Raw genomic sequence first — 16,319 nt, forward strand, 5'->3', positions numbered from 1 at the left:
TATCCAGGTAGGGCCTGGTGCGCACTTTTACAGCACAGATGTGTGGGGAAGGCGCCCTCGCCTAGGTATAACCACCGTCCCCAGCTCTTGCCTGGTGGCCTTCACCTATGGACACGTGGCAGCCAGTTGCCAGGCTGGGACCAAAGAAGGCTGGGGAGCTGCACAGCCAGATGCTCCACCTGCTGCACCCTCTCAGGGGCCTCCCATGATGGTGTCCCAAGGAGGCCCTGGGAGAGGAAGACGAGGGATCCAAGTAGAAAACCAGCTTCCCCAAGTGCAAACCTGGGGAACAGGCAGAGACAGAACAGACCTCTATTGCCGTGGAGACCAGGCCCTGAGCTGAACAACAGCCCAAGTGACCCAGAAGCCCCTACAGCACCCCTGGCAATAGTACTCCACAAGGGTCCCAGTGATGCTGTGAAAGAAAGCTCTGGGAGAAGGAGGGAGGATTTTTGCCCACCTAGTGATGGAGGGCACCAAAGACAGACAGAGGCCTCTGGTGGGATGAGGTATGAATCTCAGTTGTGGGCAAATGGAGAGGGAGAGTCACCGCTGACCACTTCCCCCCATCCTTTAAACCCTACGTAAATGCCTCTTTTTCCACAGGGCCCTTTGGTCTCTCCACGGCTCCCCAGAGTTTGTCAGGGCCTGGACACCAGCCCTGCTGAGATTAGCCACATCCTACCAGGACACAAGACTGGGAGTGGGGAAGTGGTACTCCACAACAAGTGCTGAACTGTACAAACCAGGCATGCTGTCACATACACCCAGTGCCCTCCTCTGTCATCCACATCCTTCTCAGACCAGAGGCCTGCATTAAAGCTGGCAATCTCTTCCAGGAAACCTCCCCTGGCTGGCCCAGTCCTGACAGTTTCCTCTTGCCCACTCACCAACCTGACTTCCTGCCTGTGGCACCCTGGACTTCGCTAGGCTGGGCTTGTCTGAGACTCACAAGGCTTGAGATGAACCATATACCCTTTCTGAGGCAGTCCCACAGCCATCATGGTCCCTTGTGCACTGGTCTTGCAGGACCACCACCTGTCCACTTACAGGCATAGAGTCCTGTATAGTGAGGAGAGCTGGGCAGATACAGACAAACACCAGCAGTATCACTTGGGGCCCAGTGGAGTCATGGAGGACGTTGCTACCATCTTTCCAGGAGCCAAGCCTCAAAGACCCTCCCATGTTCCCGTAGACTTGCATGAGGCATGAGGTGACTTTGGTGCTAAGACTCTGGCATCAAACTGCCTGGATTCACGTCCCAGCCCTGCCACTCACCAGCTATACACCTTGGGCAAGTCGTTTACCTCTCTGAATATCAGTGTCTTCATCCATAAAATGGGAATGAAAAGAGTTAGGGAAGATAACATGTATCGTGCACTGGGACAGGGCCTGCCAGACAGAACGCTCTGCAAAACTATTAGCCATTCACAAGAATATTAGACTCCATACCACCAAGGCCTGAAGCTGGAGAGATGGCATTAGTTCCTGGGGGGTGGGGGTGGGAAGAAGTCCCAACAAAGGGGATCCTGACAGTAGGCTACAAGCACAGCTTCTAAAGCTGCGAGCGAGGCCAGCTGGGCAGGATGTGAAGCATATCTGAACAATCCCCCGCTGCCCCAAAATCTCACTATTTGCATTTTGTAGAGTTTGATGCTCTCCTTAGGATCCTCATTTAAAAAGCAAGTTGCCCACTCCTGGCAATTCAAAAGGCTCTACTCGAGTGTTGAGTGTCATAGTGCTTGAATTCCTCAGATTCTTTCCTTTCAGGAGAGGGGCAGCCTGAAGAGATGCTTGGGTACAGTAAAACCACTACTGGGGACTCCATTGTACAAGGCCACCAGCCCTCCACATGCTTCCTGATTTGTTGACTCAGTAAACAAGAGGTCCTGCAGAGGCTGATCTGACCAGTCTGGAGACGGTAGGTGAAGGGGTAGCAGCTCCAAATGAGAAAGTACCTGGCCTGCCTGGCAGCCCCACCCAGCCTCAAATCCAGCTGACAGCACCAGCTCCAACAGGCCAGCCCCACCCATGGAGCAATGCAGGGATCTCCTGGGCATGTGGATCCAGCACCCCACCACTCTACTCTTTGACAAAGACGGGAAGATGAGGGCACTGGAAGCCCCAGGGGCCTCCAACATTTTTCAGCGGACCCAGAACCCAGAGAGCAGGGCTAGGAAAGACTCCCACTGCAGACCCCCTCAGTCTCCTCAAGGCTTTGTTTTTATTTATCTAAATACCACTGTCACTTCTGCCTCCCAGGAGGCCGAGGACCACAAGGCGGCTTGGCAGGAAGTCAGGAGAGGAGGGAATTCAGGCCTCTGCTATAATCCCCCATCCTAATCAAGCCACGTGACTTCTGCCCACTAACTCCAGGTCCTGACTTTCATATATGGGATAAGGTTTGAGAGGCTGGGTGTCTAATGTGATGGGGTGGCTGTGTCCAGTTAGGAGTGAAAATAAGGGGTGTCAACCAGTTAGGCCTGAAAGGGGTCACAAGCAAGAGGTCAGTAGGAGGCAGTCCCCTGCCCCAGATACTTGGCAGGCAGACCTCTAGTTCCTGCCAAAGGGACAGCAGAAGTGCTAAGGGTCGAATGGAGAGTGGAATGACGGCACTGGTGGCAGAAGCTGGCCTTGGGAGAGAGTTCCTGAGTATGAATGAGGCCAAGATGGACCAAGCCAGCGGTCAGGGGCTGAGGGAAAGGAGAAGAGGCCCAGCTCCCCAGGAAGGAGAAGCCTGCTTCTCTAGGGCCCCCGAAGAACAGCAACAGCTACAGGGCCATCGACCACAGCTCTTCCTGTTTTATGAGTGCCTGCTGTGTTCCAGGCTTTATGCTAAGCACTATCTACCACCCTAAGCAACAGGGCCAAGAGGACAGATATGGGAGAGGCCATGACACTAGGCCTAAACCAAGAATGGCAGAGATGGCCTGGACAAATCCAGACCACAAGACAAAGACGGGCCAGCCTGGTAACCTAGGACGTAGGTCCAGGGAAGCAGAAAGGCACAGGGCTAGGCAGAGGCAGAGAGAGGGCTAAGACCCATTCATGGACTGGCTGAGCTCCTGGGGCCCAAGCCAGGCCATGTGCTGAGGTCTCCTGGTCCTGGCCCTCCTGGGCAGGGGGAAGAGGCTATAAGCATAAAGGTGCCACCTACCTTGTCAAGGCTAGAGCCATCACTCACAGTATAGGTACAATGTGCTAGAGATTGTGCTCATCCCATCTTGGAAGATGGTGAGGCCCTACCTAGCTGGGTGGGGACTTGGTCACTGGAGGGGGGTGGTTGGCAAGAACAGGAAAGTGCTGGGTGGGGGCACATCTAATCCATGTCCCCCTTGAGGGCTAACCTAGCACCAGGTCCTGAAGGTCCCAAGCCAATAGCCCTAGCCACACTCACCCATGAAGCCTAAAGGGGTACAGTAGGGGCATCTGTTCTAGGCCTGCCCCATTCCTAGTCCAGAACAGAGAGCACTGAGGCCATAGATTCAAGACGAGGTGCTTTGGAAGTTGTTGCAGACAGAAGTTCCCCCAAGTCACTTGTCAGACACACAGCACCTACGGGGAAAGGGCTAGGCCCAGGCCTGCTTAAAGCCAGTGCTGCCTGGGCCCATGAATTCCAGCCTCTCACTCCACCCCTGCCTCACTCACAGCATCTAGAGTACCACAGGGGGTGGTCAGAGCTCAGCCCTAGCTCACAAGGCCAAAACCTTGGTATTAAGAAGAGGTATCTGTCGTCCCCTTGCCCACTCAGACTGCATCATGACCCTAGCAGGAGTGAAAGGGCTAAGATGGTGCTGAGGGAGAGAATGAAGACTCTCACTTCTCACTTCCTTAGCCCCATCTCCCCTCAGAAGAGCCTCCTTTTCCTTGAAGGACCCAGAGAATCCCCTGCCCGGGGCTCCAAAAGGGCCTCCCAACCCCACTCCACTGCTGGGTTCACAAGCAAAGAAGCTGTGCCTGAGACCCAGCCTCACCAGCCCTGCCCTAAGCATCTTCCAGACCCATCCTCATGATCCCCTCCAAGACCACCCTGGGGAGATGACCCCCTCTATCAGTCCTAGGGCCACTGGGAAAGACACAGGGAGCTGGGCCCAGGTCCCCTGCTCAGATACTTGCAGACTCTGTGCCCTAAATAACTCCTGTAGCCTCTCCAGGCCTGCACCAGGCCCTGTACCAATTACTCTACATGCATCATCTCATTCCAAGCTCACATCAACTCTCATCAACCCTTGAGCAGAGAAACCTGATTTCAAGCGTCCAAGACCTAGTCCAAGGTCATGGAGCTGGCAAATGCAGGCCAAAGATTAGAGCTACATCTGCAGGACTCTGTGCTTGGGCTCATAATTGCAATGTCTGTAAAATGAGGAGATCCTTAGCTGTATTCTAACCTCCAGGAGCCACTCTCCTTGCCATACTCTACCTATCCAGGTGGCCACTGGTACAGGCTGCAATTAAGTAAAGTTCTCAGTGATGACAGATTCAAGGGCTTCTAGGTACGGGGCAGGATTCTGGGCCCAGAACTATATGACCTAAGCCAGAACTACATGGCTAGATCAGCCACCTCCAGGACTCCCTGAGCTCCACATGTATCAGTGAGGTCTTAACCAGGCCTATAGGGAGCCTATGGTATGACGTGGCTAGATGGCTGGCTGCCCTCTGCCCAGGAAACAGGGTGGGTCAGAGCTGGAGCAGGGCCGCCCCCTCTCAACATGGGCCTAGTGACTCATCTGGAGCCCATCAACAGCTTCCTGCCCACAGGTGCAGTGGGCGTCAGCCTTGCCCACCAGCAAGCCCCGGGAGGCTCCCACCACTCCAGCCTAGGCAGGCAGGGGACCTCAAGAGAATGTAGCCCCACCCCAGGCTTTCGTGAGGACACAGCCTCAGGCAGAAAGAAACTCAGACCCATTCCAGTCAGAAGAGTTTCTCATGGAAGGAGCAGCCAAGCTGAGTGAGGGTCCCCCTTGGGCCCAAACTCATAGGCCCAGCCAGAAACCCAGAGCCAGGAGCCCCTCCTTCCCTGCTTCCCGGTACAGCAGGCTCTACCCACACTGACTCCACCCCTTGCTCCCTGGGACACTCGGAGCTTAGCAAGGCTAAGCCTGTTTCCCCATCTGTAAAGCAGAGAGAACCAGGAGTCCAACCTTATAGAGGAGTAAGAAGATGAAATGCTGAGCATAAGAAGCTTAACAGGGGCCCTGGTCATATCCTGTACCCACAGGTCTTTGCTGTTGGGCCCTCCGGGTCACCCACGCAGCAGTGAGGGGTCACTGACCTTCAGGGCACACTTCTGCCCGGTGTGCCGGTGGAAGCACTCCAGCACCTTGCCGTTCACACCCAAGCCCAGCACCTGCTTGGACAACTGGTAGTCATCGGTCACTGCGTACTTCTTGGGCTCGCGCCGCCCCCCGAGGGCGGGAGTGCCGGCTAAGCAAGGTCCACAGGGTGCACCTGGTGGGGGCGCAGGGCCCCCCTGCTCCTCTGCTGTCTCGACATCCATGGCCCCCGCGGGGCGCTCAGAGGCGGCCCCAGCCTGGCGTGTCCAGGGCCACCTGGGAAAGAGAGGTAGAGTGAGTTCCGTTCAGACTTCTTCAGTACACCCCAGCCTTGGAGGCCCTGAGCCAGAGTGGGCTTCGGTTGGGGGACAGGGCTGGGAATGAGGAACGAACTGCCGGAGTGTACGGACCCGCGGCAGGGGGAGGTGGTCACGCAGCCGGGCACAGGCGAGTCCTGCCCGGCCACCTGTCAAGAAGGGAAAGGACCGCGAGGTCCCGGGAGTGGGAGGTGGAGGGGGCCCAGGGAGGGCGTACCTGGCGAGGGCGTACCTGACGGCAGCGCACCTGGCTGCAGCGCCGGTAAGGAGCAGGGGCGGCGGTCGCCGAAGCCCGCGGCCGCGAGCGCCCAGAGCTGAGAGTCACCCCGCCGCCTGCCCACGTGACTGCTCCCTCCCCCGCGCGTCCCCGGCTTGAGGCCGGGCTCGGTCAGCCTTAAAGGGCCAGGCGGGCCCTGGCAGGACGGGGCGGGGCGGGGCGGGGCGGGGCGGGGCGGGGCCCGCCTAGAGCTGAGGCAGAAATAGGGGGCGTGGCCTCTCAAGGGTGCAGAAACCTCCTAGGCTCCGCCAGCCTCCGGGGAGACCCCAGCGCTAGCGCAGCCGGGTTCTAAGTGGGCTGTGCGAGCCGCGAATTTTACCAGCCACCAAGGAAGTGGCAGCACAGGAAGTTTTGTTCTTCTTGGAGTCTCAGGTAGCCCCTTGAGTCGGGTGTTTTCTCTGCACGCTGCCAGGAGGCCCTCCAGTATAATCTGTAAGGCTTGCAACTTCCTTAGTGGTGGCCCACCACCAGCGTATCTAAAGTCTTACTTTTTGCCAACAGGGCAAGAGTGAAATAGAATTTTGTTGTGATTCGTGTCTCTCTAGTTCCTGGTGGCTCTGCGCGTCTCTCTAGAACTGGCATCTCTACCCTTCTGTGCATCTCCTGCTCATATTCCCTTGGAATACAGCGTCCTAACACCAGAAATCCTTTATTCCCCTTTGGTCAGATCCATCAACTTTTCACCTTATGTTTAGAGCTTTTGGTGTCATGTTTAAAAAGTCTCCTCCTCCCACCACAGTGACAGATATTCTTTATTAGCTAAGTGGTTTTCCCTTCCACATTTAGGTCTCTACTCTGAGCCCATCTTAGATTACCTTACGTATTTCGAACGGGTTTTCCCATCACAGACTGTTAACTCTTATTTCACAGATGAGGAAGCTGAGAACCCCCGAGAGGAAACAACTTGTCTAGAGCTGCACAGTGTGTGGCTGTCTCCTTGGACAAATCTGCACTACTCCTGCACTTCCCTCTCGCCCCACAGCCCCGAAAGAGGTGGCTCACTTGGGACAGGGAAGATGCGATTTGGGGCAGGATTCCTGTGCGGGCCTCTGCTGCCATCTACAGGCCACTAGCAGGACTGCAGGAACCGCGGCCTCTGTCCCACCCGTAGGTAACTAACTCCTCTGTATACCTAAGTATCCAAAGGTATCTTCTGGCTTCGGAATTGGGGCCCAGCGAGCTCCCTGCCCCTAAGCCCCAACACACACATGCATGTGGATGCACGGGCAGCACCTCCAGGAGAACAGGCACCCTCTGTGTGCAGGCATTGAGCTGGATGAGGGTGTGAGAGGCTCTCCCCTCACTCCTTGAGGCGACCTTCAAGCTACGAAGGTTCAGTAAAGCAGAAGCCCAGATGACACCCTCAACTAAGCGTACTGAGCCTTCTTTTGGACCAGACACTGGGTAGATGCTCCATCTGGGCACCCCATGATCGCACTGGGACTGGAGGAGGGAAGGCAGTACCAATCCGTGCAGCCTACACCAGACACACGAGTGACAAGCCCTGAGAGGTCAAGCGACCTGCCTGAGGTCAGTAGGTACCATGGCACAGCCCCTATCCCAACCCCCAAAGAACAACTCCAGGGCCCAGCTCTCACCCTCAAACTATGCCTTCCTCTCCTGTGCCTCCCTGCCCCCCTCCCACATCCACATGTACACATTCTACACATGTTCACATGTGCACACACACGCAATCACACCTTTACACATGTGCACATAGGCACACAGAGATACACAGGCATACACATGCACACAACACACACACACATTTATGCCTAGCTGGAGCCAGGACTTCTGTCCTTGAGCCCCACCTGAGAATCTGATCCAAGATCTCAGAGCCTTGCAGGAAGCCCTGTGATCCAGAAGCTACCACTGCTTGAAGGCTTGGAGACTAGAGAAGGATTCACCTTCTCCTATGGAGACAACTGGTTTGAGCCAGATGAACCCAAAGCTGAGCAAGATCTCATTCTGGACAAGCAAGGCCCCACTCATAAGCAGGGGTCTAGAGAGCTGAGGGTGGAGGCTGGCCACTTGTTGTAGTCAAGGTCATCTCTGCATGCTGTGGTCTCTGAGCTATCTTATTTTCTAAAAATGGAGTTAGATTACAATGGTTCTAACATTTTTGTATTTGTATTTTTTTTGACCACAAAAAAATCTATATTTTTATATTGGGGGGAGGGAGTAGAAAAGAAAGTAGTCCCTATACTGGGCCCTATTCAGTGGCAGCTTTTTGTTCCATAGGGTTAAGGAAGACTTTGAGGAAATAAAAGTTGTTTGGAAAAATCCAGGTGTAGTTGCTTTCTATATTGTGATGGGTAGAAGGGATGAAGTGAAGGGTGAAGGCCCCTCACACGCTCCACATTGCCTCAGACTATGTCCTGGAAACCTGAGGTGGAGAAAGTGCCACTTTCATTCCTGCTTCTTGGGACTGTTGATGGCCATGTAGTGACAGAGAATGACAAGCAGGTTGGCGAAGATGGCGAGCTGCACATCCATGATCGTGGCTGATCAGCTGGGCTCCGCTCCGTGGCCTGCGCACTCTGTATCTGTATTTTTTAAACTGGTCTCTCTTTATTAAAAATTTTAATTGCATAAGCAAAACTTGCTTTTTATAATAAATTCGAACCATATAGAAATGTAAAAAGTAAGGAATGACAATGTCTCTCCTCTTGCAGTGTCCATACCAAGGCCAGTGCTTACACAAACACACACGTTCCCCACATGGGTTCATCATAGACACGTGTTTTGCAGCTGACCCAGGGGAGTCAGAATGCATGGTTTCCCCTCGCTGCTCATGTTCCAGTAAGCATCTGCCACCTGCAAATTGATGGGAGGATTCAGTATTGGGGATGGCTGGGCCAGGGCAGGTGGGTACATGGTGGCAAACTCTGCCACACAGCTCTCCATGAGAGCTGTATGTCCAAGGGGATGAGGGCTGAGAACTTTGGAACAGCTTACAGTGACCAAGGAATCCCCTCTCTCAACACACACACACACACACACACACAAACACAGACGTGTAGATGTGTGGACTATTCTTTGGGGAGAGGAGAGTCTGCCCATGTGAAAGTTTACAGACCAAATGAGCCAGACCTTGAGGAAGGCACTGCTGTATATTCTTGTGACCCATTTTGTGTCTGTTCTGGGTGGGGAAGGGCAGAGAGATCCTGCAGCAAGAATCTCGGGTGCACGGGAGGGGTTTTTCTGGAAGGAAGAATCCATGGAGATGTGGCACATGAAACTATGAGAGGAATTGCCACTGGGTGGCAGTGTGGGCCCAGCAGTCAGGGCAGGAGAGGTGACAATTAGGTGGCCAGAGGAACCCAGAACACCTGGGGCAGGCAGGCACCTTGGGTAAAACAAAGGCACACCACTCTTCCCAGCATTCAGGGGAGGTGCATAGTGCTGTCAAATTTACAAAGGGCAGTAGACAGTTCCTACTGGAGAAACATCACGTTATACAGGGGCTCCATGCTGGGCTCTCCAGGTGCCCCAGCCATCAAAGTGGTAATGAGGTCTCCACACCCATCTCCACCCCATACAAGCAGCTTCTGGCCTACTCAGGGGGACTGGTGGGGCGACACTGAAGCTCAACTTCCCTTCAGGAAATTTACAGAGAAGTGGGTTTCCTGAAGTCATTTCTCATCTTAACCAATTATTTTGTCATTTTGTCCTGTTCCACGGGGTTTTGTTTTGGACCCCCTCTGTCTTCCATCCCCTCCCAGGCAGGGCAAGCTCAGCCCTGTCTGCCCTGGGAAAAACCTGGATACTGCCATTTAGGCTTCTGGACCCTGCCAGGAGTGTCATCCCTGCTAGGGGACCTGAAGCTTACCTTCTTTCTGGGGAACCTGTGGGTACACACCGTGAAGTTGGAAGGGGGGAGTGGACCCTGCCACTTCTCCAATTTTCTCCCTCTCCTTCTGTTCCAAGGGCTTAGAGGAGGTGTGTGCAGCCCTTATGGTCTTTCAAGATGTTCCCTGGTGAGTCCAGTGAACTGGGAAAAGGTGGAGAGGATCAAGGGTAGGAGCATGGGTTTCTGACTTTTGTTCCCTGGGGCTCAGCATAATGGGGGTAATACCAGCTGTTGAGGATCAAATGTATCAAATGCCCCATGTAGATGGGAGGGGTGTCACTGCTTCTTCTCTCTACCTTTATCCCCCACCTTCAGTTTATCTCTGGGTGTTTGGAGCTCCAGGTCTCTCTCCCACATTTTTAGGGGACCCACCAACCCAGAGACACATGTGAACTGTCCTGTGGGGTGAGCTGGGGGCCTGCCTGCCCCTCAAGTAGGTAGTCATTTCTTCCCTGATTGAAGGGCCGGCCAGAGGCCAGGCTGGGGCCGAGACTGGATGGCCCTGCCTGGTGCAAAGGTTGGGATGGTGCCTTCTCCCCCAGCTCTCAGTGAAAACGTTCTCGCCTGGATCCTCTTGGCTGTGGTGGCCGCAGGCTTGACCCCGTGAAGCTGCTCGTATCTGAGTACTCCCTCTGTATCCCTTCCCTCCTCTAATGTCCCTCTCCAAACCACACCCTTTGCCACCCACCTCCCCAGACAGAGTCCAGGGGTCCAAGTGCAGCCCACAGGGGGCCGGCCCCCGCACACCAGACAGACCGCCTTGGAGGAGCCGAGAGCTGGGCGGACAGGCCGGTGACCGCGCCCTCGTGCTGACACCGGTTCTACAGAGAGATAAGGGGGCCTGTCTCCAACGAAGCGGAGTGCCCGAAAGAAATCTGGGCTCCGGTAGGTAGAGCACCTGCCCCTCCCTTGCCCTCTTCAACCTGGACTTTCCCTAATGTTCTCTAGGTCACTCTCAACCCGGCTTGGTCACGTCAGCCTCGGGTCCAAGCGCTGTAATTGGCCCTGCGTAACCACTCGGCTCCACCTCCTGCGCTGCGATTGGTCGGCGCGCGGGGCCCCGCCCCATTTTCCTGGAAAGTTCTTGGAAATCTATCAAAGGTGTTTCCTTTAGCGGCCCTCGGCCGCAGACCAGGGAACCGACTCCCTCGCCTGCACCCCTCCCCGCCCGGCCGCACAGCCGGCGGTTCTAGGAAGACGTCGCTTCCGGGAAGGGCTGGGACACAGAGGACAAAAGATTAGGCTGCTCGCCCCGCCCTCCCGACCCGCCCCATGCGCCCTCCCGGCCCGCCCGCGCCGCCACCTCTCAGTCCTGGCCCGCCGCTCGTGCGCCCCGGGAGCCTTCCTTGCGAGCGCGACCCGCGCCCACTGGCTCGCTCCAGCAGCCGCCGTCAGGCCGAGCCCCAGCTCCGGAGCAGCCGCTGCCGCTGCCGGGACATGGTCCTCTGCGTTCAGGGGTAAGCGCGGCTCTCCGCCCCCGCCCAGCTCTGCGCCGGCACGCGGCAGAGTACTGGCCTCGTGCTAGCTGCCGAGCATTAAGAGGGTTTGACCGGTCGGAAATGATCGAGCGCGGAAAGACCTCGAGAGAGACAACAGGGAAGGGTGACAACATCGTCACCACCTCTACTGGCACTGTGGGTAGGGAAACTGGGGGTCGACTGGCGACAGGAAAAACAGGGTGGGCTAAGAGTGGGAGAAGGCAGACGCCTCAGGCAGCGCGTCCTCCAAGGCGTGGCTCACCTGCCCAGCCGGTCTGGGCCTGGAGCGCTCTATCCTAGCCTGCCGGCCCAACAGCCTACTGTGACCTTGGGCCAGCCCCTGCCCTTCTCTGTCCTGTCATCCACTCTCCTGCCTCGGCTAGCAATTAGGCTGTTCTTGGGAAGACAGCCTGAGATCCTTGCCTCTCCCCTGGTTGGCACCTGCTGAACAAGCAGCTGTTGGGAGAGCCTAGGTTTGGCCCAGTCCTGCCTGAGGTACCCCCACAATGTCCTCAGCCCTCCTCTCTGCCCAAAATGGGATCCCAATGTGAGAAGGACCTTGGCTCCTGCCTCCATTCTCCAAATTTCCCAAAATGTGGGGGTGGGGTGGGGACTGATAAGACAGAGTCTTGGCCTCAGCTGAGCATTCTTGGCACATTCCTTCTGGCCAGAGCCTCAGGATCCCCTTCAACCAAGGGTCTGATGCTCTCCAAACTGATCTGACAGGAGCTCAGAAAGTTCCAGGGAGAATGAAAGAAGACGTGAATGGGTGCTCCACAGCAGGGAAAGCAAGATTTTTAAGACCTACACACACACACAGCCACAGACCAGCTGGTGTGCCCTCCTGAGGTAGGGCGCAGGGATTCCCAATTGTAGGTATGGGTTGTCAGCTTTGCTGAGGGATCCCCCCTCAGGGCTGAGTTTGCCTCATTGGCTTATGTGCCCAGGCAGAACTCACAGGCTGGGCTCCACAGCAGGCACACACACATACTGGGCCACCCACACCTGGAACATAACAGCCACCTCCATGACAGTGACACCTCCCATACTCCTAGAAGGCTCCTGGGCCTGAGCTGAGCTCTGGGTCCCAGCAGGCAGGCCATCAGCCAGTTCCTTGAAACTCAGCCTCTAGCTCCCCAACAGGGATTCCAGAGGTCCCATAGTACAGCCAGGGTAGGGGTGGAAAAGTATTAGCAGGCTGTGGTATGCTAGGGTCTTATGGCCCCTTCTTCTCTTGAGTGGTCATGGGCCCCTGATTTGTTAAAATCTTCTAAGAGTCACCTATAACCTACACTGTATAACTTACACTGTCAGATCTGGTTCCTCTGCCTGACTCCTGCTGCCGGTTCCTGCCCACCTCTTCCTGTCAGTGTTTACCCATGATGATCTCTGCCTGTGGTGCCTTCCCCGCTACTCCTTCCTTTAGCCTGGCAGACTCAGCTCAGGAACAGGCAGACCCTGACTTCTCCCTAACATTCTTTGCTTTTATGACTTTGGGTTATGAGTTCTTCTTTAGGGTAGGGCCCAGAGTTTCATTATTTGGTGTCTTGAGGCCCAGCAGAGAACCAGACCCAAGACCCGAGGATTTATTTTGTGATGAGTGGGAGAGGACCAGCAGTCTCTTCCTTGGGAACCAGGGCCATGCCCCTCACTCCCAGGAAGCCCCAGGATCACCATCCTGGGTGGGCTTCCCCTAAAGGGAAGCTACTGCTCAGATTGGGGCCAGTTCAGCAACCCAACTCTAGCCATCTGAAAATATGGTGTGACTGAACCCCTCAGTGTCTGGGCTGGTAGGACCCCTCATTGAGGAGGAGGGGAAACTGACGTCTAGTGAAGAACAGTGTTTGCATAAGATCATAGTGCCTCATAGGGCAGGCTCGTCAGGGTAGGATCTGGAATGTGGGATGAGTACCCTGCCCTTTGGTGGGAGCTCATAGTTATGGGAGGTGGGACTTGTCAGTGCCTTTAGAGGCCACTGTCTATCCTATACCCTCAGCTGGGAGGAGGAGAGAACAGGATGGGTGTCTGACCTGTTTGGGGATATTATTCCAGCCTCTAAGTCCTGGCCAGTGTGGACCTAGGTCCCTCTGACAGATACTCCTATCTATGGGGAGGTAGCATGTGACCAATCCCTTGGCTCAAGCAGGACAAGTGCCATTTAATTGGCCCACCACTGCCAGGAGGGCACCACTGTGAAGCCTCTTTGTACTGGATCCTATCAGTGTGGTGAGAACACCAACTGGCCACTGTGAGCTAGAGATGCCTATAGAGAATGAAGTGTATTTGGTTGGTGCAAAATAGAGAGATTACAGTTGGCCCTTCGTATCTGCAGATGCGAAACCCATGGATATGGAGGGCCCAAAGTATTCACTGTACTACGCCATTCATATAAGGGACTTGAGCATCCGCAGATTTTCGTATCCACGGGGGCTTCCAGAACCAATCCCCCGCGGATACTGAGGGATGATTGTAATTACTGTTTAATAAATGCAGGAGGGTAGAGAAGTCTCTTTCAGAAGAGGGTTCATATGTGGGGGAAGTAATCAAGGGGCCTTTTGTGATGACAAGTGGGAGGTGGGGTACTGGTCTCACTGAGCCCATGGGTGGGCAGAGGGGAAACTGGGGCTCATAGTGAGATAGACTGGCCAGAGGTCACATAGCCAGTCTGGGGCAGAGGGGATCTCTGGAAATGGGGAGAGCACAGGGCCTCCACTCACTGCCCATCCACCTCTTTCTAGACCTTGTCCTTTGCTGGCTGTGGAGCAGATTGGGCAGAGGCCCTTGTGGGCCCAGTCCCTGGAGCTGCCCGAACCAGCTATGCAGCCTTTACCTGCTGGCGCCTTCCTGGAAGAAGCAGCAGAGGAGTCCCCAGCCCAGCCAGAGGGTGAGCCCAAGGTGCTGGACCCCGAAGAAGATCTGCTGTGCATAGCCAAGACCTTCTCGTACCTTCGGGAATCTGGTGAGTCTGAGGAGGGAGGCAGGACTTGTCCTGGAAGTCTGATGGGGAAAGTTTAGCTCGGCCTGTTGTGTCTAATTTAAGAGGCATGGCTCTGGCCAGAAGAGTCTGATGGGAGAGAAGGGGTACAGCACTCCCCAGGGAGGTGTGAAGAGAGAGGCTGAGCCCTGCCTTGCCCTGGGTTGGTGCACCCAACTAATTTCCACTGTGACCAGTCTCTCCACTTGCCTAGGCTGGTATTGGGGTTCCATCACGGCCAGTGAGGCCCGGCAACACCTGCAGAAGATGCCAGAGGGCACATTCCTAGTACGTGACAGCACCCACCCCAGCTACCTGTTCACATTGTCGGTCAAAACCACCCGTGGCCCCACCAACGTGCGCATTGAGTACGCCGACTCCAGCTTCCGCCTGGACTCCAACTGCCTGTCCAGGCCGCGCATCCTGGCCTTCCCAGATGTGGTCAGCCTTGTGCAGCACTATGTGGCCTCCTGTGCTGCAGATACCCGAAGTGACAGTCCTGACCTTGCAACCACCCCAGCCCTGCCTACCCCTAAGGAAGATGCACCTGGTGACCCAGCATTGCCTGCTACTGCTGTACACCTGAAACTGGTGCAGCCCTTTGTGCGCAAAAGCAGCACCCGAAGCCTGCAGCACCTGTGCCGCCTCGTCATCAACCGTCTGGTAGCCGACGTGGACTGCCTGCCACTACCCCGGCGCATGGCTGACTACCTCCGACAGTACCCCTTCCAGCTCTGACCCAGCCGAGCAACCGCCTAGCCTCACCCAGCCAGACCCTGGAGGGGACACCGGCTCCAGCTGGACTTGGGCTCCCACTATCCCTCCTCCAGTCATCCTGGTGCCACATGCATCTGGCAGCTGGGCCAGGAAGGGTCTGCAGGAACAAGGCTGGGGGTGAGGGGTAGGGAGAAGTGTCACACGACTTGGAGGTCAGCACTCCCAGCTCCCATGTGGCTCCACTGTGGTGGGCCATGTGACAGAAGAGGGGACTGGCAGGACCTCGTCTCACCCTGTGGGCTGGGCCCAGGCCCCCACTCACCTGCTGTGGCCTCCTGAACTGCGTAGACTTGGCTGGCCCTGGTCTCTCAGTCCACAGGGTGGGGCAGGCCCCCTCCTTTCAGCCAGCCTCTGTCTCGAGGGATGGCAGCCAGAGGAACTGAGGTTGACAGTGACAGTCCCCTGGTGTGGGAGCAGGCCAGGCTGGGGGACGGCACAGTTATATAGTATTTATTTATTTATTCTCCTTGGGTTGGAGAGCCAACCCCACTTCTCTGCCTGAGCCCTGAGTGCTCCAGAGACCCCAGCCCTGCCTCAGCTTCTCTGGTTCCTCCCAGCCGGGAGCCTCATCCTGAGATGTGCTGCTGGACCCAAGGCAGTCCTGGATGTCCTGGCGCTGACCCACCCACCTGTGAAGGTGTCCACCCTCTTCTGCCTCCAGCCCTGTTTTGGGAGGATGGGTGAATAAACAAGAAAAGGGAGCCAAAGTGTTAGCGCCTTGTAGAGCCTGCTACTCACCCCCTTGCAGGGCAGAGCCCTGTCTGCACAGAGCTGGTCTCGCTGGGGCACAGGCCCTTCATGAGTGTGGGTGCCATGTCAGGGAGAGGCATGGTAGTTTGAGGGCTGCCACTCCACTTCTGCTGGGTCTGCTTCCTGCCCAGGAAGGTGCCTGCACATGAAAGAGGGAAAGAAAATACATATCTGATAAGACTTTATAAAATAATTATTTCTAAAAAAACAAACAAACAAACCCACAGTTTGGTAGTCTTTTTTTTTTTTTCACTGATTTTTCTGTAATGACAATAAAATTGTAACTTTCATTTACAGAGCCCTCAGTGGGGCCTCTTTTGAGTTGTACACCGTTTGTCCCCTTTGATCTTACTATCATTATCCCCACTTTACATCTGGGTCAGCAGAGGCCCAGAGACCTATATGGCAGAGTAGGCCCTGCTAGGGCACCCAGTAAAGAGTGGAGGGGATAGCGAGAAGCCTTTCTCCACTCATTCCCTCTTTTCCCCTTGGAGGGCGGGATGCAGGAGATGAAGGCCAGCTGGATTGCCTGAAGGGTCACTGCCCAGTGTCAGGTGGGGGGTGGTGGCAGAGGAGCACCAGGTCTGAGAGATGTGTAAACAGGTGATGTCAATTGAAGA

At 55.6% G+C, this 16,319-nt stretch overlaps 2 protein-coding genes across 5 annotated transcripts in view; one reads left to right on the plus strand and one right to left on the minus strand.

Moving 5' to 3' along the window:
* MAPKAPK3 (MAPK activated protein kinase 3) overlaps positions 1-15,258 on the minus strand; it is a 37,319-nt gene extending 22,061 nt beyond the window's left edge. Inside the window, exons 1-2 of one of the 4 annotated variants that reach the window (XM_082638651.1) lie at positions 15,212-15,258; positions 5,273-5,549 (exon numbers count right to left, since the gene is read on the minus strand). In XM_082638651.1, the coding sequence (XP_082494777.1) occupies positions 5,273-5,497 (225 nt within the window). In that variant the 5' untranslated portion in view covers positions 5,498-5,549; positions 15,212-15,258. Of the gene's footprint in view, positions 1-5,272; positions 5,550-5,807; positions 5,930-15,211 lie in introns of those variants that run through there. The other 3 variants (XM_082638650.1, XM_082638652.1, XM_082638653.1) reach the window with 3 other exon arrangements.
* CISH (cytokine inducible SH2 containing protein) lies at positions 10,867-14,910 on the plus strand (the record flags this gene model as incomplete). Its single annotated transcript, XM_082638661.1, has 3 exons — positions 10,867-11,177; positions 13,937-14,157; positions 14,387-14,910. Exons 1-3 carry the CDS (start codon positions 10,993-10,995, stop codon positions 14,908-14,910), a joined length of 930 nt encoding a protein of 309 aa, XP_082494787.1. The 5' UTR covers positions 10,867-10,992.
* Positions 15,259-16,319: the final 1,061 nt, after the last annotated feature.

This window comes from Mesoplodon mirus (genome assembly GCF_964341445.2).
Source record: "Mesoplodon mirus genome assembly, chromosome: 12".
Lineage (NCBI taxonomy): Eukaryota > Metazoa > Chordata > Mammalia > Artiodactyla > Ziphiidae > Mesoplodon > Mesoplodon mirus.